The 22921-nt window shown below is 52.7% G+C and overlaps 1 protein-coding gene across 1 annotated transcript in view; it reads left to right on the top strand.

Moving 5' to 3' along the window:
- Window positions 1–18241, top strand: part of LOC103601509 (glutamate receptor ionotropic, delta-1-like) — a 93765-nt gene extending 75524 nt beyond the window's left edge. Inside the window, exons 5-6 of the mRNA XM_008585931.1 lie at window positions 13818–14023; window positions 17908–18241. Coding sequence (XP_008584153.1) covers window positions 13818–14023; window positions 17908–17958 — 257 coding nt within the window. The 3' untranslated portion in view covers window positions 17959–18241. The remainder of the gene's footprint in view (window positions 1–13817; window positions 14024–17907) is intronic.
- Window positions 18242–22921: the final 4680 nt, after the last annotated feature.

Below are 22921 nucleotides of genomic sequence, written 5' to 3'. Positions count from 1 at the left end.
CGCCCTGGCAGGCATAACCTGTTGACCGTCCCTTGCTCCTTCCTCCCCTTCCTTCTCTGCAGCCAGAGGAGCCTCCTGTCCATCCCAGTCCTCCTGCCCACCCATGCCCAGCCTCCACTGGGTCCTGCCTGGCCATAGCCCTGGCTTCCCACGGCTTCTAGACCTTTGCCTTCTTCCATAACTGTCAGTGGATTTTTCAAAATCAAGCCATTTCTTCCACCCCAGAGCACGCCATCTTCCTGCCCGCTGCCCCCTGAGGGATGCTGCCCTGATATGTCTGACTCCAGCGCAGCCTGACCCCAGCTCAGGGGCACTGCCTCTGCCCGGTGCTGCCCACATGTCCTCCAGGCTGAGAGAGGTGATCCTGGGCTCACCTGCTGCTCCCTCTCTGCATGAGGTCCTGCAGGGCAGTGGTGCCACCCGGCCTGGCATCCGTCTGGCCCAGGCAGGTCAGAGGTGTCTTGAGCTCGGGCAGAGTGGGGTCCTTCTGCAGAGATGGCCTGCGGGAGGCCCCAGTGAGGGGCAGTGGCATCTGTGGGTCCCTTGTGGTGGCTTCACTCCTGGCTCTGATTGGCACTGCCTCTTCAAAGGCAGGTTCCAGAGAAAAGTTAAACCCGAGTAAATTACGTAAATTAAATATGTAAGTTAAAGAACACTTGTCATGAGGTCAATGGAAAGCTGTGAAGACAGAACCTCCTATGCCAGGGCTGGTGGGACAAGGGAGGGAGAGGGGCAGTGTCCCAGGAGAGGGCGGTGTCTGTCATCCCCAACCCTCACAACATGCCAGGGCCTGTCCCAGCTGCTTTACATCTATCAGCCCATTTGCTCCTTACAATGGTCCCTCTAGAAGACCTCACTCTCCCATTATACAGAGGTGGTAACTGAGGCTCAGAGAGCCTAAGAGACATGCTCAGGCCTTGGAACAGCCTCCGTAAGAGTTGGGCAGCATCCTTCCTCTGCCTCAGAGACTTGACTTGTAGTGGGCAGGAGAGGTGGGCTTGTGTGGCTGGGGAATGCAGGCCCTAGTCTCAGGTGACCGGCAGGCTAAACTGACACCCTTCCTGTCCAGAAATGCCATCGAGGCCTGAGCCCCTCATATCCAAACAGAACCATCCCCGGGTCCTCCAGATGGGCTGGGCCATCGAGTGCCATAAAGCCTTTGGTCCTGACATCCTCTTGGTCTGAAGTACTCATTCGTCTCTTGTCCTTTCAGAAAACGCCTCTTTGTCCTGTAAGATCCAACTCCCCACTCTCTGAGGGCTTCTTGAGACTGAACTCCCCTGGAGCCACCTGCATAAACAGACCCTTCCCATGTATTTCCTTCTGTTCCTAGCACGTCTGCAAGTATCGCTTGCATGTCTGTTTTCTGTTGAGCTCCTTGAAGGTGGGGACAGTGTGTGATCATCTCTCTAGCATCCACCATGGGGCATGGCCTGGATGGGCATCAGACAGGGGTCTGGAGAAAGCCTGAGTGAGTGAGGTGAACATGGGCCAGCCCCATAACCTTGTCACTGGGCAGTGACCAGCACAGCCCCACACATACTTGGGCTGCTGCTGGTCCTGGGGATCAGGAGGGCCTGCTGGGTGGGTGCACTTGCCTTCAGAGAGCCTTGGGCAGGTCTGCAGAGGTAGAATCCAGCCGGGGTTGCTTCCAAGTCGCCCTAGCCAGGGCTGCTCTTTCTAGCAGCACGGGCTTTTCCTCAGATTGCTAATTTTACAGAACTAATGAAGATGCTGCATTTCACTGTGAAATGTCAGTTATTAATACTGATTGCAGATTAACAGCTGGTAATGACATGCAGCACATTTTCATCTTCTTGCTGTTCTTAAAAGCTAGACTTCAGCTCTTGACCAGCGTGCTGTGTGGTCTCTCTGGAGCAATCTGTGCCTAGGTTGGCAACTCTGTAGGCCTGGGGTTGGAGGCTGGGGTCCCATGCCTTGGTATAGCACAGAGAGCAGAGCCTCTCACAGTGGACAGATCTGGGGTTGTATCTGGTTCTGTTCTGAGAAATGGGCACAATCCGGTGATTCCTAGGGGTGCTCAGGCTCGTCTGAAGTGTGTGTGCCAGGCACCTCACTCAGCATCTGCATGGGGCCGGGTTTGCAGAACTGCCTCCTTCCCAGCCCCTCTCAGGTGCTTTTGGCCGAAGAGCTCTGGCTCTGGAGTCAGAGGCCCTGGGCTTGAACCCCAGTCCTGCCTCTTACTGGTTGGATAACCTCGGGCAAGATGTGAGGGTGTCATGGGGATTAAATAAAACAGTATATGCAATTTACTTAGCACAGTGCCTGACACAAAGTCAGACCTCAAAAAGCCTGTGCTGTGTACTAGTCAGCTCTGGCTACTATAACAGAATGCCTTATGCTGGGTGGCTTAGACAACAAACATTTACTTTTCACAGTTCTGCAGCCTGGGAGGCCCAAGATCAAGGTTCTGGATCAGGTGTGTGGTGAGCACTGTCATCCTGGTTTGCAGAGGGCTGCCTTCTCATTGTGTCCTCACATGGTGGAGAGAAAAAGATCTGGACTCTTCCTCTCTTATAAGGGCACAAATCCCAGCATGGAGGCAGCACCTCAGAACTAATTACTTCCCAAAGACCCCACCTCCTAATACCATCAGGATTAGGATTTCAACATATATATTTTGGGGGGACACAAACATTCACACCACGGCGTGCTGTAATGATCATCCCATCATTGGTTCTGCCATGCCATGGAGGGAGGTCATTTGGCTGCGGCATTAGCAAAAAGCAAACACATTGGCTTTGCAGCCCCTTGAAAATTCAAACGTGGCAGTTTTGGGTAAACACCTGGAAATTACTTCTCTCCATTTGCTTTGGGATCTTACTAAAATTAGACAGAAGGCCAGGAAAACATCCAGAGCTCCCTCAAAGCACAGATGTGGGTTGTTCTTCTGTCTGATGTTGGCGGAAGGACTCAACGTCTCGGGCCTTCGGTTTTCTCACCTGTCAAATGGGATGGTTAGCCTTCCACATAGGAGGGAGGAAAGAAACAAAGCCGTCTAAGCATCCAGCAGCTAGGGGAGAGGGCGGTACTGGCTCCCAGCCTGCAGGCACCAAGGACCTGAAGAAGCTTCTCCAGGCTGGAGGCCAGTGTCCTTGAGGGTCTCGTGTCCAGCTACCTGCTAGGCACGATCAGCCGGGGTCTTGCTCCCGCCCTGAGGGGGCTGTCGTTGCAGGAAAGAAGTCTGTCAGGAAATGCCATGCTGATTTCTCATCCCAAGAACATGGCATCCAAAGCAGCAGGACTTTGAAAACCATCCCTACAAATTTTGGAGGCAGAACTGCTAAAATTAATACCAAATACCTCGTAAGTGAAAGGTGACAAGGACGGACATCAAACTCTATTTGTGAAAATTCTAAACATCATTAGCATGTTATGAATTCTTTAAAAACATGAGCTCACTCAGTTGATGGAAGGGGATTGCAAATCAAAGGGACTATTTATTGCAATGGGAATAAGGGACCCACAAGATTAAAAAAAAAATATTGAAGGAGCCAGAGATTTGAAACATAAAAGACAGTAGCAGATAAACACTGCCGAATTTTGTCCAAATACTGGAACCCAACTTGGAACAGAAGTTGGCGAAGAATTATTTTATAAACCTATTTTCATTGTAACATGTGTAAAATGCAAATCTTCATCATTATGTAAATTAGTTACTTGGTATAATTTACTTAATTCAAAGCACTTAATGCAGCGTGGTATGTTTTTTCCAAAGTGCCAGAGTAGATGTTTATTTTAAATTGTTTTTAATCTCAATCTTCTAGTCTGATTATTTAAAATGTTTTTCCCTTATGTTTATTTTTCAAATGGGAAGGAATAGAGCCTGGTGAGAAACCGAACATGGCCCCCATTGTCAGGGCCCTGGGCAGGGAGTGTGGGCATGGCTCATGCAGGGACTTCTATGTCTGAAATGGCATGGGTGTAGATGCACCACGTACACGCATCTGCAAGAATCATCCAGAAGACCTGTTCCCCTGGATGGCTTTGTGGCTGGTTCTGAAACCTGTCCCAGCAGAAGTCACCTGGACACTTTCGGCCCTTATGAGAGACAGAAATGTGTTGCCTTTCTCAGAGTTTTCAGTGACAGACCTTCTCCTTCAGCCACTTTACAACTTCGGAATTTCCATTATCACAGAAGGGAGAGCGACCTTTTTAGTCTTCTATTGTATCATCCTATTGTCAGGATATGGCCTCTCCCTTCTTGATGAGCCTCTCGAACAAGAGAGATGATTGGCTCATTTGGAAGCCCTTTTGGGGATGTTCCCGGTGCTGATGAGAGGGCTGGAGGGATTGACAGCTGCTGAATGTGGGCTCTGCTCAGCACCAGCTGTAATGTATGCACCTCACTGAAGGGTCTGGTGCTCCTGTGTGGAAGGTGGGTTAGCTCTGCTTTGCAGGTGCAGAAATAGGTGCAGAGGTGTCATTGCTCAAGTTTGCCCAGCTAGTGAGGATGGGATTTGAACCCATGCCTGCCCCTATTCTGTGCAACCTGGGGAGTGGGGCCAACGGGGCTGCTTCTCTGTACCCTTCCTTAAGCTCTGCACCCCAGGCTCTGGTGTCCTTGGGAACCACCATGGATAGGGACATCCTGGCTGCTGGGATCTGTCCTCTCCATCTTGGGGAGATGCTTGGTTCTCTTCCATAGAGAGAAGAGTCCAGTGACCCTTCTGGAAGATGAACACTCTTTCTTGGGGGATTCTGTATGCAGGCCTTCAGGCTGCGTCTGTGGCCCCTCCTCCTCCCTGCATGTCACCAGGAAGACAGGAGCAGGGGATCTAACCTGACTGGCAAGCAGGCTGAACTTATTCCTTCTTTCTAACTGAAATGTTATGTCTTTTGACCCACATCTCCCTAATTCTCCCACCCCCAAGCCTCTGGTAACCACCATTTTACTCTCTGTTCCTGTGAGTTCAACTTTTTTACACTTTACATATAAGTGAGATCATGTGGTATTTGTCTTTCTGTGTCTGGCTTATTTCTCTTAACAGAATGTGTTCCTGGTTCATCCATGTTGTTACAAATGGCAGGATTTTCTTCTTTTTAAAGGCTGAATAATATTCCATTGTGTACACATGCCACATTTTCTTTATCCATTTGTCCATTGATAGGTTGATTCCATATCTTGGCTATCGTGAGTAATGCTGCAATGTACATAGGTGTTGTTATTATTTAGGTATGGCAAGGTCACAGATCAGGAGATGACTATCATTGAAAAGATAGTTGATTATACTCACAGATCCCAAGAGAAGAGGACATGCCACACCACAGGGCCACACCACAGGGCCACACGGGGATGCAGAAGGTGGAGGGCAAGGGAGGACTGTGGTTAGAGCCTTGATTGTGATATCTGCAGGAAGGAACAGGGAGGCAGTGTAAGCAGGTTTAGCACTGGCTAGTTTGAATAATTTCAGAGGGCTTCGAAGCATAGCGGTGCCCCCAGTTGTCTGGTTCCTGGCCCTGGGGTGATTTGGGCTGGTGTGCCATGGCCTTGTGTGTGACAGGAGACCCTGGATTGGCTGTGTGTGAAAGGGGTGCTCTGGGGCAAGTTGTTTACTATCTCTAGGAACTGGCTAACCCTGGCAGAGACAGGCTCTCCGGGGTCAGCAAGGCCCAGATGAAAGAGCAGCAAAACACGGAAAGTAGAAGATGTGGTTAATACAGAGGATGCGCTTTTTTGGGTGGGGGATGGGATGTCACTCTGGAGTACCCCCACCACGACTGCTGTCTGGTCAGCTGGGATTGTGACCAGGACAGGGGAGATGAGACTCTCAGCAAGAAGACCTAGAGCAGTGGCCCTGTGCTGCTGAGGATGATGGGACACTGCTGTTCCGCTCCTCTGAAGACTGCCCCTGCCTGGGTTCCGAGGGACCCTGTCACCCCATGACGGGGAGAGGCCTGCGTCCAGAGGCTGCATCCATGCTGGATGTGCCATGCCTGTGCTCTCTGCTTCTCCCTTTGCGGAGTCCCTTGGTCTGCTTGGTGCCCTGCCTGACTCCCATAGAGTCAGCTACATTGATTGATTGCAGCGAATTAACTTATTCATGAAGTGCAGTCTGCAAACGGATCACATTCTGGCCCCTAGCAGGCCTGTAAATGGCCAGCAGAAGGGAGCCTGTCCCTGCTTTGGGGTCAGTATAACCCTCAGGACTGAGAGCCCCCTGAGGACATGGCTGTGAAGTTCTGAATTCTGCTACTCTGGTGCCCAGCGTGGGGCCTGGCCCAGAACAGTGCTCAGGAAATATTCGAGGAAGGAAAGGAGCAAGGATGGAAGGAAGGAAGCAGGGAGGGAGGGAGGAATGGCGGGTAAACTGCATCTGGGAGGAAATGCAAAGCATATCTTTGGGGGCCCAGAAAGAAAAAAGGTTAAAAAAAAAAATGTCAGTAGAATCAAAGTTATGTCTTGGCGTTCGGAAAATTTGCCAATAATCCCCAAACACATCTAGCTGTGAACTTCTCCTGAGTGCAAGGTGGCAGCCTTCATCCATATATGCGTACGTTACAGATGGTAAAATATTCTTTGTAAGCACTTTCAATACTTGGGCCTTTCTCAGAAATTGAAAATAGTAGGGGAAGCAATTTGAAATATGTTCTTTCATTTCAATTACTTTTCAGAAAGAAAGTATTTAAAATACCCTGTAACTATCTGATTTTTTTCAAAGGAGTGGTGAGAGAGTCACAGTTATAACCTTAGATTTTTGCTAAAGCTTTTCCCGACTTCAGTTCCTCGCCTGGTAGGGCTTTGTGTGGCTGCTGAAGTCACGCTGGACTTCAGGCTGCTTCTTGCTATAGGACAATTTGATTCCACACACTGTTCCTGACTGTTCTAGGCACTGAGCCTTGCAGTTGGGTAGAGGAATGAGGAAGACCTAGTTCCTGCTTCCTATATATTATTATCTAATATTATTATTTATTAATAACATTGATTATTTAATGTTATTAAATTTGAGGGAGGCATGGATTCCAACTCAAAAATCTGAGATGGCCTCAGGGGGAGGAATGGTTTGAATTGGGTCCTGATGGAGGCGTGGGGCTCTGTGAATCCAAACTGGGAGCATAGGTGGAGGGTGTGTGTGTGTGTGAGTGTGCGTGCGTGCGTGTGTGTGTGTGTGTGTGCGTGTGTGTATGGGGGAAGGGCAAAGAGTTTCTTTTCCTGGCCCCAGGTGCATGCTTAGTGGTGGTGGAGGTGGAGCTAGGTGATGGCAACCTAACAGCAAAAATAGAAGAAGCTGTTATGGCCAGAGAGTCTCTTATGTATCAAGCTAAGATGTACGGAGTTTATTTTGTGTGCAATAATAAAGTCTCTAGAAGGCTTTTCATTTGTTTGTAATTGATTTATGCTTTTGAGGATATAAATTTCTTGGCAACTTTTAAATAAACTTGTGTTATTCGTTGAAGGTTTACAGGAAGGCTGTAATGCATTCTGGGGGAATGCATTGGAGGGCAGACACCAGGGTCAGGGATCTTGCAGGAGACTGTTGCAGAAGTCTAGGGAGGAACCGAGGAACCGCACATGAGAACGGAGAGGGGAGATGGGCTCAGGAGACGTTTAGGAGGAAAAGTTGAGTGGCCTCGGCCAGCCTACGACGTGGGCCTTTGTTGCCGTGTGTCTGGCAGAGCTGTTCTCGGAGATCTAAGTACAGGAGGGGCAGGCGATGCACAGGGGAGCCCAGGATTAGCTCGGAACGTGACCAGGAGTGTGTGAGGGGAGGAGATTGGGAACTGGGGGGAGCAGAGGGGCCTATTATGTGTGTCTGGAAGCCCAGAGAGGAGAGGGCTTCTAGGAGAGTGGTCACAGGCTGGGTATCTGGAGAACCCATGAACGACAAAGACAGAGGAGGACCCCTCGTTTGTTGATGACTTTGGCAGGAGCTTTAGAGCAGAGGGGTGTGGGTGGAGCCAGACTCAGTTGTAGAGGGACAGGGGCTGGGAGGTGCCGAGCATTAGGCAGCTGGTCTGTGGAGGGGGAGGGACGGGAACTTGGGCCTGTGGCCTCCCCTCCTCCACTGGTGGTCCCTGGTGCCCACGGGCCCTTAGTTCCCTTCCCTGGCACCTCCACATGCCAGAACCCGTCACAGGATGAGTAAGGCCCTTCTTCATTTGGTGTCAAAGATGCCTCATTCTGGAACTTTCTATATGCTGTTTCTTCTGTCTGGAGTGCTCTTCACTGAGAGGTTTCTAGAGCTGCCTCCTTCTCACTGATGCTTCCTCACGGCAGCTTTTCCCACTCCCACCCCCACACACCCTTCCAGCTGAACATCTGTTTTCTCCAGGTCTCTTTTCACTGTTGAAAATGATCTGTTTACCTGCTGTTTATTTGTTGTGGCCTCTTCTCAGCTCCTCAGACGTAAGTTCCATGACAGTAACAATGCCGTGGGCTCATTCAGTTTTGTTTCCCAGCTCCCAGGGAAGGGATCAACACAGGGAAAGCTCTCAGTGAATATTGGAGAAAAGAAGGAATGGATGAGAGTATTATTCAGGGTTCTCCAGAGGGACAGAACCAATAGGATATAGATACACATATATGGGAGGGATTTATTAGAGGAATTAGCTCACAGTTATGGAGGCTGAGAAGTCCCACGACAGGTCTCTGCAAGCAAGAGACCCTGGGATGCCAGTAGCATGGCTCAGTCCAAGTCTGAAGGCCTGAGAATCTGGGGGACCTGTGGTGTAGGTCCTGGAGTCCAAAGGCTGGAGTTCTGTTGTCCAGGAGCAGGAGAGTGTGGGGAGGGGGTGGGGAGAGAGAGAGAGAGAGAGAGAGAGAGAGAGAGACAGAGAGAGAGAGACAGACACTGGCCAATTCTCCTCCTTTGGTTTGTACTCTGGGCCTCCAGCAGATTGGATGGTGCTGCCCACACTGAGGATGGATCTTCCCCCCAAGTCCACTCAGGTTCACATGCTAATCTCCTCTGGAAACACCCTCACAGACACACCCCAACTCAATGCTTTACCAGTTCTCTAGGTATTTCTTAATCCAGTCAAGTTGACACTAAAAAGTAACCATCACAATGAGCATTAGCAGGAGGACTTGGTTAGGTTTGGGTATTGGAAAGAATTCGGGTGACCGGGGCCTCTGAGAGTCCTACAAGGGTGCAGGGAAGCTGGGAGGGGCAAGTGCTCCTGAGGACTGTCTTGGGGTGTCATCATATCACATTTCTCATAGGAATGGCCTTGCCTGTGCTCCCTGAGCTACCTCCTTTCTTGGGGAGAAGGATTCCTCTTCTGAGAGCCTCTTCCTGCCCCTGTAGGGGGCCAATGCAAGGGGCCATGTGCCTTCTTGTGCCCTTCCTGGGACAGGGCTGTTGGAAGGCCTGATGTGGCCCCAGTCAGCTCCCTTCCCAGAGGCAGGTGCATCTGGCGTGGGCAGCTGCCACCAGGGTGGCAGACAGGGCAGCCAGTCTACTTAGGAGGCTCACTGGGAGGGCCTGGGGCTCAGTCCAGAACCCCATGGGGGCAGAGGGAATCCTGGGTGCTCACTCTGCTGCCCCAGGAGCAACCCCAGCTCTGTCCCTGGTCTGCCCTCTTGGGGAACTCTCCCTTCCCGGGGAGCAGCAGCAAGCAGCTGGCATTTTTGAGGCGATGAAGTGGGTGGCATTGCAAACTCGGCCTCTTGCAGGGAGAAAAGGGCTTTCGTTGGGGAATTGGGCTCCCTTGGCCCCATCCCTGGGGGATAGGTGAGGGGGGGCTGCAGAGTTATCTTGTGCCTTTCACTGTATTCTGCCTCCAGCCCGCCCCAGGTGCAGCTGAGTAAGAGATTCTGAGAACAGAGGCTGAGAGCTGACCTTTTCAGACAAGTGGGAGCAGGCAGTCATAGCCAGGGGCTGTGGTCCCTGGGGAATGCAGCCTTCAGCCCTCATCGCTAATTCCAGGTGTGAGGAGCCAGCCCCTGATACTGACAGGGAGCTTAAACTCTATCCGATGACTCAGTCCCATCTGTCTACCCCAATAGCAGCAGAAACGTAGCAGCTGAGGGCGTGCAGGAGCTCTGAGGGCTGTGTTCTCCATGTGTGCATGTCCTCCAGTGTACTTTGGGTCCCAAGGCAGTTGCCACCTGTCCATGCACCTCCTATTCCCTAAGGAAATGAAACAGTCCTGCAGTTGAGATGGCTTTAGGTAGGGGGACCTCAGGGAAAGGGCTGAAGGAGACTTCTCCCCCAGCATGAGAGGACTGGCCATGCTGACATTATGTGTGAGGTCCCTGTGGCCCCACCAGACTCACAGACTCATGGGAGCCATCACGGTGCATGTCCTCATGTAAATGTGCAGAAGGCACTCTCTGCAGACGTCATCAATTTCTGCCACATTAAAGACTCGTAGTAGCCTTAGAAGGTGCTGGAAGAGAAGTGGGAGCTGGTAGATGGGGGGCCTCAGGATCTCACCTTCATGCCTGTCCCTTCGGCTGTGCTCAGTTCTAGGTCACACCAAGGCCACTGGGCAGTGAGGACTATTGGTGTCCTGAGGAAGGGACAGGGCTGCAGAATCTGCCTGTGGGCACATGGCCTGGCCTCAGGGCTGGCTCACACTCAGCCCTCTGTGTGTAATGCCATGCGCAAACTGTGGTGAGGTGACTTCTCAAGGTACAAGCCTTGCTCTTTCCTTACTTTTTCATCAGCTGTATTGATATAATGCATCCAGTGACCTTGATCTACCACTCAGTTGTTGGGAAACAAACCATCCCCAAACTGTGGCTTAGAACAGCAGTCTTTCATTATTTTTTTATGAGTCTGTAGGTCAACCAGACAGTTTTGCCCTCGGCTCACTCCTGTGTCTGAGTTCCGGCAGGTGGCTGGGGTGGCTGCCTGGGGCCAGCCTGATTCTTCTCAGTGTCTCTGCATCCCTCCAGCAGGCTAGCCCCAGGGTGTTCTCATGCTGGTGGCAGGGTTCAAGAGTGGAAATGGAAATGCACAAACTCCTATTCAAACCTTTCTCTGCGTCAAGTTTACTACTGTCCCATAGGCCAAAGCAGGTCATGTGGCTGAGCCCAGAGCCAAAGCTGGAGGGGACTTCACAATGGCAGAGCAAAAGGCTGGGGATAGAGAGCCCATCGCACCACGCTGGTTAAAAGGCAGCTTCTCCAGGCAGTGCGGTGCAATGGCACTTTCTGCAGTGCTCCGTCACATATCCTCTATATCTGCGCTGTCCAACATAGTAGCCTCCAGCCAGGTATGGCTGTTGAGTACTTGAAACGTGGCTAGTATGACTGAGGAACTGAGTGTATAATTTTGTTTCATTTTGATTAATTGAAGTTAAGTTTAAATAGCCACATGGGGCTAGTGGCTATGTTATTGGACAGTCCAGATCCAGGGGAGACCCTCCTTGGCACCCGTGGAAAGTTGGGCAGGCCCAGGCCTGCAACCTACTGCTGGTTTTAGCCTGGGTGGCTGTTTGGTGCTGAGACTTTGACAGCTCACGATGGGCAGGTGTGACCTGTGCTGTGCTCAGGAGAGGGAGGGCCTGGGGCTGACACAGCGCTGAGGATTTCTAGTTGGGGGTCTCCTCTCCCTGCACATTCACCTGCCACACCCTCTGACTGGTTTAGAAGAGGTTCTTTAACCTCTTCAATTTTTCTTTCAAGAGGCTTTGGGCTACAGATTTCCAGAATCCTGAGGCAGACCAATGGGGATGGAACATTCTCTCTGGGAAACTGATGGGTGTTGACAGCCCAGAGCCTGTGAGTTGGAGGCCTTGTGTGCTGGGGTGGGTGTGAGGCACTGTGTGGTCCTCAGTTGGTCACCTTTCCTTACTTTTGAGGAGCCCTGTGCAGGCCACCTGTCCCAGCCCTGGGGCTAGGTGAGGAGGGTCCTTCCTGCTACCTGGCACCTCCTTCCCATCCGACTCAGTGGGCAGAGAAACACGTGTGTGTTGCTGGGCAAGTGGGTTTGGGTGCATAGCTATGCCCCAGGAACCAGGCTGCCAATGGACGAGGGGCAGGCTGAGGTCACTGCTGGACTGGAACCCAGGTGCCACCAGCTTGAATGTCAGCCATACGTGTGCCCCCTCTGGAAGGGCTCTCAGGTTCTCATCTGGGCACTGCCATACCGTCCTATGGGCCATCAGGAGGTTGGCTCCCCAGGCCTCCCAGGCACAGGCTCCTGAGACACAGCAGGTGGTCCCCACAGGAACTCTAGTTTCTTAGAATCCCATGAAAATGGTAGTTGGTAATTTTCATCCCCAGTTTACAGATGAGCCCCTCAGACTCAAAGGCGATGGGTGATTTGCCTGAGTGTTTAAGTAATTATATTAAAACCTAAGTGTCGGAGTCCATGGCAGGAGCTGAGGCCCCAGTCCAGGGATTACCCCTGTGGTAGGGAGCAGGGGTCCTGTGCACAGGCCCCAGTGCCCCAATCACGACTGCTGTGGTGCTCTGCCCTCCTCCCTGGTGCTGTGTTTGGTTCTCCATGACGGCTGCTGTCACAGTCCAGCTGGGTCTAGACTTACGGCTGAGGCTATGCTCCTGGCAAGAAGGCGCCCCAGCCCAGGGACCCCTGTAGCAGCACACATGGTGCCTGGTGTGTGTGGAGCTCAAGAGGTTTGTGGAATGGCACAAAGAGAAAATTTGGAGAGGAACTGGTTGGGAACAAAATCTGGTTGCATTAACACTGTTCACTCTGATTTTGATACCCGGTAACTGGAAGGACCAGGGTGTACCCATGGGAAGCCCAGGGCATGGGGAGAGTGCAGCTTGTGGGATTTGGGCAGAGCTGGAGTGTCCTTTGGAGGGTGTGACTCAGGTGCGGGGCTTGCTTTTGGGAGGAGGAATGCAAGGATGAGCCTGGGCTTTGAAAATTGGCCTATGGGTAGGGACTTTGGATGGCAGGTGACAGAAACCTACGTTAGGCAGGAAAGAGAATCCCTTGGCTCACAGAATTGAAAAGTCCAGGAGAAACAGGCTTCAGACACAGATGACCCAGAGGCTTGGATGACATCATCAGGACTGTCACTCTCAGACCTTGCCTCTGTGTTTGTTCCATTCTTGGGCAAGTCTCCCTCTGGGGAAGCCAGATGGCTTGGACAGGGGTGCTGCCAAGATTGATTTGGGCCCTGATAAAAAAATTTCAGCAACCCCCAGCCCTCATGAGGATAGGTTTGTACCAATATGCAACACGGCTGGGCTCTGGGCTCCCTTCTGGACTCTCACCTCCTGGTAATTTGATCCAGCAGGCCTCTCTCCCAGGTGCTCCACGAAAATGCGGATGGAGGCCCAGTGGACCCCCTCAGGCCATCTGCTCATCCCTGAACCAGTCAGGATGTGAGCTTCTGATTGCACTTGGGGTGAGAGTCACCCCAGCTGAAAAAAGAGTGGAAAAGAATGTTTTATCCAGGAAAATCAGGTCCCTGAAGCAAGGCAGCATCCTCAGCCTCGGGGCTGGGGTGCTATGGTATGGGCTGTTCAGCCACAGGATCGGGGCAGGCACCAAGGGCTGGAACTGGGCATGTCCTGAGGCTGGGCCAGCGCCCGCCAGTGCACATAGCCTGGATGACAGAGCTGCCAGGACGGGGCCCACGGAGGGAGGGAAGGAGAGCTCCTCATGCAGGGTGATTTCTGTCTGCAGGACTTGTTAGGTGGCAAAAGGGCCGCCCATGGTGGGAGACAGTCTTCTTGGGGCTGCATGAGGTGAGGACATTGGGACTGAGCTGTTATCTTGCAGCCTCCATTCACCGGAACATGAGGCAGGCTGGGATCCTCGTTTCTGGTGGTGGTCTGCGTGGGTGGGGGGCGTTAGGGTTAGGCGCCCTGCAAGGTCCCTTCCCACTTATAGACGATCCTCTCCTCCTCCTCTTCCTCCATTTCTCAGATATCCGTGGGCTCCAAAGCTTTCTGGACCAGGCCTCGCGGCTGGGCCTTGACGTCTCTTTACAAAAGGTGGACAAGAATATTAGCCACGTGTTCACCAGCCTCTTCACCACTATGAAGACGGAGGAGCTGAACCGCTACCGGGACACGCTGCGCCGCGCCATCCTGCTGCTCAGCCCGCTCGGAGCCCACTCCTTCATCAACGAGGTAGGTCGTCGGGCCTGAGGCCGCAGGAGCCTGGGCCCGGGGCTCCACGAGGGATGACTTGGGGGCTACAGGGCACAGTCCTCTCGAGCATGGACCTGGGGACCCATGGATCCTCAGCCTACAGCTCACGGCGATGCAGGGGGAGACCCCAAGCATGACTTAGCTCCTGATGGGTCTGTGACAGGTGACCCAAGGCTGCCCAGACTCTGAGAGGCTATGGGATGGCAGGGGGAAGCCTGTTTACAAGTCACTGCTGGAGATTTCTGAGGCAAAACTCAGGCCAATTTTTTTTTTTAACTTTAACTTTTCCTCATTTGTTAACAGGAGTAAGCCTCTAGGGATATGATAAATTTCCAGCTCTCTGCAGAGGAGGGCAGGTCTGCCTTGGGATTTGTTAGCACCTGGAGGAGGTGTCTGTTGCCTGTCGTCAAACGATATGTTGTGTGTGCTTATTTTTTTCTTGTGTGGGCTAATCAGTGTGTGTTTCTTTTAAAAAACATCCGTATTAAGGGTTAGGACCTTCTAATGAAGACAGGGCCCACCAATTTAACAAAGAATCCATTAATCTGAGATCAGACCATCTAGGAATACTCTATGCGCTGGCTGATGGGTGCTGGCCCCAGCAGTCTAATGGCAGAGAGATGACAAGCAGGGGTTGAAGGTTCCTCCCCAGCCTGTGTTGGTTTTTTGGGGGCGTGCTGGGGGTATGCTGTGCCTGGGAGCAGGGGTGGCCCAGGGCTCCCTGCAGTTTCTTCACACCACCCCAGACCCCTTGTCCCTCTCTGATTGAAAGTGAAAGGTGGAATTAGACTCATTCCATTTGATGTACTTTGCTTGTTCTGCTTTCTCCTCTGATTAATTTTTACTCAAAATGCTACCTCATGCATCAGGAGCCAGCATGAAGCTCACTGCTAGTGAGCATAAAATTCGGAACGCTTAATGTGGTGTGATTGGCCGGCAGCCCTGACGCTCACAGCTAATCAGGCCTGGATCATGCGGGTGGTCAGCCAGGCTGCAACGTCCTGTTGGCCCTCGGCGTTTTCACTAGAACGCGTGTCCCCAGGTGAAGTGATTCAGCCCAGTAACGGGGCAGCCTAGGATTAGCAGCGCTGATGAGTCTGGCTTTTCTCCGGACGTTCCTGGTGGTGTATTTGCAGAGGTGTGCACACGGGATAGCTTTTCTCCTCGCTGCATTTCTCCGGCTGGAGTCTGCGCTGGCGATGGTGCCGGCTAATCCCGTCACCAGCCTCTTTCCTTCTCTCTTCTCGCCAACCCCTTGCCTCCTCTTCTTGCTTCCTTTCCTCCTGCCGTGCTCTGCCCCAAAGCTTTGGAGTGGAAAGAACGTTGGCCTTGCCGTTAAACGGATTTGGGAGCAAGTCCCAGCTCCCTCGCTTACTATGTATGTGACCTTGGGCACATTGCCTCCCCTTCTTAGCCTCAGTTTCTTCATCTGTGTAATAGGGTGGAGGAGATGGCAGCTGTGATAAAGCATTTGGCACGCAGCTTGTCAGAAGCATCTGTCTACATCTCATGGCGCACCTCCATGCCTTTCCCTTCCACATGAATTCAGCCCCTTTCTGTTTCTAGGCCATGCAAGGATTTAACACAGAACCAAGATTGGCCTAAAGATGATATTTCCAAGTGGTTAATTACACAGACTCCTGCAGTGTTGGACACGCTCAGCTCAGCTGTGGACTGTTGCCTTTCCAATCTCTCAGGCGTTTGCAAGGTCTTTGCATTGCAGGTGCTTCGGGGCTCGGGATGCTCCCAAAGTGCCCCTGCCTAATGTGAGGCAAGAGTGACAAGCACCTGGGAGTGGTGGCGGGGGACCGAGGGGAAGAACAGCATCTGGACTTTGGGCGTGGGGCATGGGGCCAGCCAGCCCCACCGTTGCCTGCAGCTCCAGTGGGTGAGAGGGCTGGTCTGTGGTCCATGCCCCTGCTGCTAGGAGGGGAGGAAGCCATCGTTTCCTGGCTGCCCACCGTGGGCCTGCTCTTCATGTGCGTTCTCCAGTCCTCACGCTTTGCAGATGAGGAAACTGAAAAGCTAAAGAAGTGAAATGACTCGCTTACGACCACACAGCCACTAAGGGACTGAACAGGATTCAAGTTCAGGCCTGACCCACGCCAGAGCCCCTGTCTTCTGTGCTGTGATAACTACGGAAAACACATACACTGCACTCCCTGGAGTGGATAAAATATGGCCCTGCTGGTTTCCTGGGGGAAGATTTGGTTTGTCTGTGTCTGGCCGGGCCTGGCAGAGGTTTTTAGGTTGCTTATGCCCTAAGGATTTTAGTGTATCTACTAAGAGTGGCAGGGGAAGGAATCTGGACTCTGGAGGGGAACATGTCCTGTCCGACTGGCTAGCCCAGCAGGTCCCCTAGGAGACACCTGGGAATGCTGTCCCTCACTAAGCCTTCATCGCTACCTGGAAGGCTTGCTTGGGCTTCTTGAGCAGACTGACCCAATGCCCTCTTTGTTGTGACAAGGACAGATGATGTTCACAAGGGTGACCCACTGCCAGAACACGTCCTGAATTTTATGACACCCAAAACACTGTTACAGAGAAGTAAATGGACTCTCAGTCCCCACTGTCATTGGTTATATGTCAATATTGTGCTCCATGTCATCGGGGATGACACGGATGACATACGGTTGATAGGGGCTATGTGGCCTTTCCAGCTGTAACTTCTCCCCTTCCCTGCTTGAAAAGCCTGGCCCAATGGGAGTGAGGGAGGAAGACGGATCTGTCTGAATTTTTTACATTTAGCTAAGGCTGGCTCATTCACTGTCGTTTATAACCTTCATAACAAGGCTGCTCGTGACTTAGCAGGTGAGGGTACAGCTGTCCAGCCACACCCTAATGGGGGAGCGGGTTGCCCTATTGTCTCTTTGCCTGGGCCTGGGCGCTTCTCTGGGCTACCAGCTGCTGAGTGGGGGCTTCTGTGGGCAGTGACAACCACTTACGATGTTTTCCTCATGCAAGCCCGTCAGCTGACTCACCTCTGGGGAAGGTGGGGAGTGGCTCTCCTCTCCCCACCCCAGGGCCACAGAATCCCTGCTGTGACCAAGGCAGCAGCTGCTGAGAGAGGCCGAGGGCAGAGGCCTTGCTCGGGAATTCCACCAAAGGCTACTGGAGCATCTTCCCTTCTGCTCACGGTTCCTCTGTCACTTCTCCAGCATTTAGTGAGTCCAGGCCTGTGCCAAGTTCCGTGCTGGGCACTGAGGCTGTTGTCCCTGCTCTTACAGGGTTCCCAGCTCTGGGGAGGACAGACGTGTGAACAGACCCCTTTACCTATAATGGCAGAGGTGTGGACTGGGTCTTGTGAGAGCGTTAAGGACCACCCTTAATGCAATGCCCTCTGGCCAGGGAGAGATGGGGGTGGACAGAGGGTCCAGGGAGGCTTCCTGGAGTAGGTAACATTGGGGCTTGGACTATAGGAACAAACTGGCACTGACCTCATGGACAAGGAGGGGTAGGGGAGGAGGTCAGCAGACCTCCAGTGTACTCAGGGCCTTGTGTGTCGTGCGGTTGCAGCAGTGAGCGTGCAGTTTGGGGAGTGGCTGCAGTGAGGCTGGGGATCTTTTGCCTGGGCTGGGAATGTCACCCTCAGGCCCGGGTTTTTCTTGGTGTTCTTTTCAGGGTGTTAGAGGTTAATGGCCCACGGTTTAAACGTCTTACTGTTCTTGTTCTTTTCTAGGTCAGGTTTGATGGGGAGACCCCCAGACCATAGTCGATTTTGGCCCTGGGCTTCATTTCAACTTCCTGGAGGGGATTTCATTCATCTGTCTGTCCATATATCCGTTTGTTCATCTGTCCGTTCATCCATCAATCTGTCCAGCCACCCACCCAGCAAGTACCGATTGGTATCTCCTGTGGATCAGGAACCATATCGAGTCCTGGGTGGAAACGCAGGGCCAGAGCCTCCTCCCTGAGACCAGCCGTGACATCGGAGATTGTGGCCACACACCATGGCCATTCCAGCGGCCAGCGAAGGGGCTGTTCCCGGGGCTGCCGTCCATCGAAGCCACTCTGGGTGTGTGTGGACGTCCTGGGGATTGCAGGACTTCCTTCTGTCCCCTCTCGCTTATTGTTTCCGCGCCTCCAACTCCAGCTGTACACAGGCTCCCTCTTCCTTTGTTTCTTCTCTACTTCTCTTCTCTTTCCCATCTCTTTTGTCTCACTGGAAAGAGTAGAAAATTAAACGATTTTAAGCCATTTGTGTACTTCATGGAGAAGAGTACTGCTCTTGCTCAGAGTTCATGAGGAGACCGGCAGCCCGGCCCAGGCACCGTCCATCTGTGTGCCCTGCAGGGGCCGGGCAACCTGAGTGTGAGCCCCGAGGGCCAGGGCCTGGGCAGTGGTTACCATTTTATCTTTGAGGGCAATGCAAGGCCTGTTGCACAGCGGCTGGCCAATGGGAACCCGATAGGAAGGGCCTGACGCTGGGTCTTCTTGTGTGTGCACCTCGGTGGCCTTTTTTTGCTGGTCAGCAAGTCCTAGGCCAGCCTATCAGCAAGGGCTTTGGTCTTAAAACTCCCGCTATCGGGAAGGCTTAAGGTTACCTAAGGACCCTGCTTTGGGCCTGGGCGGGTCAGGGAACTGGGCCTGGGCTGCTCCTACAGGTGAGACTCTCCTGGACCCAGCTGTGGCACATGGCAGTGGGGCTCAGGGTGCAGAGAGATGAGTGTGTGGGGGGAGGGTTGGTGGTGAGCTGCAGTGCAGGCAGGTGTGGGGGACTGGGGACACATGTGTGCACACGCCTTTGCACACACATGCACACACACAGACACAGGCTGATCCAGTTATAAACTAAACAGCCACATACACTGGTACAACCAGACCCTCAGGCTAGCACAGCCCAGCAGGAACTGACACACACTTACACAGACACACACACCTGTGCAGACCCCTATGTAAACACACACACACACACACATCAACCAGGATGTCTGCATTTTGGGTGGCAGAGTGGTCTGGGGAAGGCATTACGTCTTTGGGAGAGAGATGGCAGTTGCTGAGTGACAGTTGCAGCAGGTGGCATTTATGTCTGCAGCTAGATGGATGCCAGCCATCTCCTTCTGTAGCAGGAGGAATGGGAGAGAGAGCTGCCCGGAGAACAGCTGGTTGGTAGCACAGCTTCCCGTTGCTCTGAGGGAGGATGCCACCTTTTTCTCAGGCTGGGTGGAGTAGAGGGTGACAGAACAAAGGCCAAAGGGGCCATTCCCAACATCCTCCTGCCCCCGATATGGGTCTCCCAGTCATGGAGCGTGGCTGGAGGCCAATTCAATCCTTCATAGAAGCACAGCCTGGGGTAACTCCTGGCTTCAAATCAATTGCTTCTCAGTGTTTGCTGCAGTGAGTGAATCTCCTGCAATTTGAGCATAAAGACTGTGCTTTTAAATACATTTATAGCAAAGGTAAATTAAGTAATCACAATGTTCTGTTGTCCCACATGATATATGCAAATATTTCTCACTTCAACATGGTAAATCTTTAGCAGATGACTTTATCACTCGGAGCTTGGATAATTCTGTGCCATTTAAGTGTCATTTACCAGAATATTTCAAATTATTAATTAATTATAGAAGATTAATTTTAAAATATGGCCTCACATTTGCATTTAATTATGTTCTACTGTTTATGGATTTTAAAGCCTTAGTACTTTAGCAAAAGTGTTTTGAGTCTGAGAAATCCATTTTTTCCCTCAGAAATTCTTAGAAATAAGATCATGAGGAAGAGACATTTTCTAGAGTTTCTTCTGGTGGGTTGGAGCTCAGCAGCTGTGGGAAGCAGCCAGAACTCAGGACTGGGCTGAGACAGGGAAGGGGATAGGGAGCTGTCCTGTTAGGGCCTGTCCAAGACTCCACAGGGCTGCCATCCCCTTCCTTCTCTGTCCCCACCTTCCTGCTCACCCTTCCAAACCCCATGCATGCAGGGAAAGCTGTCATGAGCTCCCTCCCAGGGCTCCGACCAGCACTGGTCTTGCCAGCCTCTGTCGTCCCAGCCTGCTGTCCCCTCTCTGTGACAGCACCATCAAATCCCGCAGGGCCTACGGCATCCTGAACAAGCTGGCCCAGCCCCCGCCAGCTGTTATTCCCATTGCATCTCCCTCCCTATATGACCTGGGAGTGTTTAGGGCTGGAACTGGGGCTTGTTCATCTTCATTAGTCACCTTTTCAGGGCCTGTGCATGACGGCTGACAGGCCAGTGAAGGGTGGGATCCCTGGAGCACGGCTTCTGCCCCACACAGACGTTTTCTAGAATCTCGATTGCCCACCTGGCAGACTAGACATGTTATTAATGCTCCAGCCAAGCAGGGCACCCAAGTAAAACATTGTTTTGAAAGAATTTAATGTTTGATTTTTGATATTTCACAGGAGCATCCGAGCAGTCATCAGGGGAAAATGCCTGAGCGCCGCTGCACTTTCTGGAGTTTATTTTCTGGTTGAGGGTTTCTATTCCGAATTACATCTTGAATTGTGCCACCCCATTCCCGGTGCTCAGGGGTGCAGAAGGCCTTACTAGGACTGTCTGGGAGGCCTGTCTGCTCGCTCCTGGGATCGGAGAGAGGGAGCACGTGCCTGAAGCTTGAGCCTGAAGACACCTGGTGTTCTTTTCTTCCTTTGTGGGTCATTAAATAGATGAGCAAAGTGTCAGCTCCTCCCCAGGGTAGTCTCTGTGGCTAATTAGCAGGTAGACCCTTTGGCTAGGGAGGCAGCAGCATGAGAAATAGGCATCAGCGAAGGGAAACAGCCTGCAGCAGCTGAAGTCAGTCAGTTACCCTTTCTGCTCCCCAGATCCCCAAGGGCGTTCAGCTTGGGGGGCTCCCCTGAGGTGATGAGTCAGCCTTTTGCTGACTGAGGGCTGGATGGAGAGCCCATGGGGAAGCCATAGGAAGGTGTGGAGAGGATGTTCTGAAAGGCAGAGGTGAGCTGAGATTATCCAAATGGGCATGAATCCATCCTGGAGAAGCTGTGCTGTGCAACCCACGTCTGGTGCTGACCTCTGCAGCTGGGTCCCTTGCCATCTGTGCCTGAGCTACCAGTCTGCTTGGAGAGAAGTCCTATGCATCCATTAGCCAGTGCAGCATAACAAGCCATCGTGGAGCTCAGTGTCATGAAACAGTGAGCATGTGCCATTCCTTGTTGAGTCTCCTGGTTAGCACACCTGGGCTGGGCTCGGTGGGTCTCAGCAGGGCTGGCTGAAGGGGATGGCAGCTGGCCAGCTGTAAGCTGGGGTGACGGGAAACTGCTTGCTAGCCTTCACCTGTCCAATGGCAGCAGCAGAGTTCCCCAAGAACCAATCCAAGTGCTTGGCCCAGGAAGAAGACTCCACCTCTGGATGCCAGACTCCTCCTGAGCGGGCAGCCACAAAGTCCCATTGCAAAGGCAGTAGATAAAGTAAGGAGTGGAGGGTTGGGACCAGTTTGTAATCCATCTACCATTGCCCCAGTGTGCAGGTGAGCTTCCTGGTGCGAAGTACATGGCTGGCAGGTGACCTGGGGCCACAGCCTCCTGACTCTTGTTTCAACATTGCTGAACTCTGGGGTGGGTGTGAAGACGCGGGGGATGTGGAACAGAGGGAGGGATGGAACTTGCGTTTATTTATCAAGTTCGCCTTGTTCAGACCCATTAACTCACCTAATCTGGAAAGGAAGGGCTATGGCAGAGCCCTGGAGCCCATGGGAATTTTGGGATTTGCTCATGGTCCCTCAGATGAAAAGAAACAGAGCTGGGCTGAGAATTCAGATCAGCTTGACTCAAAGCCCTTCCCTCTCCCACTGTGTGCCATTGGGGGAGGAGGCTTGTCGCCCTTGATGGGCTGAGGGGAAGCCCATTTTTCTCCTAGAACATGACACAAGGTGAACTTGGTGACCTTGATGTGGAGGAGCAGGTTGGGTACGGGCAGGTGGGCTGGTCACCTCTGAGAGCTCATCTGGGGATGAGGGACCCCTGACAGGGTCTCTGCCAACATATCTGCCGAGAGCATGGGGGTGGGTGGTCTGCCTCTGCCTCTCCCTCCACAACCAGAAGAGTGGCTTCCTTGGGACCCCTGGGCACAGAGTCTGAGGACATTTTCTTAACCCTTCTTTCTGTCCATGGGGCAGGAGGGTGGTGTTCCAGACAGACACCACCCAACCTCTGTCCCACTTCCTCACTGTGCGGCTTTCTGGGCTTTGGTTCCCATCTGCGCAGTGGAGTTAAAATGCTTGACTCATGAGTTGCTCTAAGAATTAAGCGTGGGGTCCTATGGGGGGCAGGTCTCCCTTGTTCTTCTCTCATGGCGCCTCACAGCACTGTCGTGTGAATGGGGAGATGGACGAGCGTTAGAAAATGCAAAGATACGGGCCACAGCGGGCAGTGAGAAAAATGAAAAGTCTTCCCTGACTTGGGACAAGTTCAACGTTCCACACTTTGGAATGAGCTAGTGGTTGACGCCAGAGCTTGTGATGGTGGCTGGGGCTGGCCAGTGGACCTAGGAGAGAAGTGACATGGTGGGTGGCCTGTTCACAGGTATGTCTGCTACTCACCTCTCAGCAGATTGCTGAGCAGGGCATTGGGCAGCCTCCCCGTCTCCCTAGTGCGTGACCTGCGTGACTTCAGTATCCCTTGTGTGCTGTGAGCGATGCTGGGAGAAAGCAAGGCCCAGGGGTGTGGTCTACAGCTGGAATCATGGAGATCACGGGGGATTGGGGAAGGAATTGCTGTAGGAGACAAGTGAGGAGGTGAGGGGGAAAAGAACCAGATGGAAGTAGAACGTCGGAGGAAACGTGGAGCAGGAGAATCAAGTGAGCATGTCCCCCCCCCCCCCCCCCCCCCCCCCCCCCCCCCCCCCCCCCCCCCCCCCCCCCCCCCCCCCCCCCCCCCCCCCCCCCCCCCCCCCCCCCCCCCCCCC

Source organism: Galeopterus variegatus, unplaced genomic scaffold (genome assembly GCF_000696425.1).
Source record: "Galeopterus variegatus unplaced genomic scaffold, G_variegatus-3.0.2 Scaffold3764, whole genome shotgun sequence".
NCBI lineage: Eukaryota > Metazoa > Chordata > Mammalia > Dermoptera > Cynocephalidae > Galeopterus > Galeopterus variegatus.
Note: the sequence above shows the minus strand (reverse complement) of the source record. Positions and strands in the feature narration are given on the sequence as shown.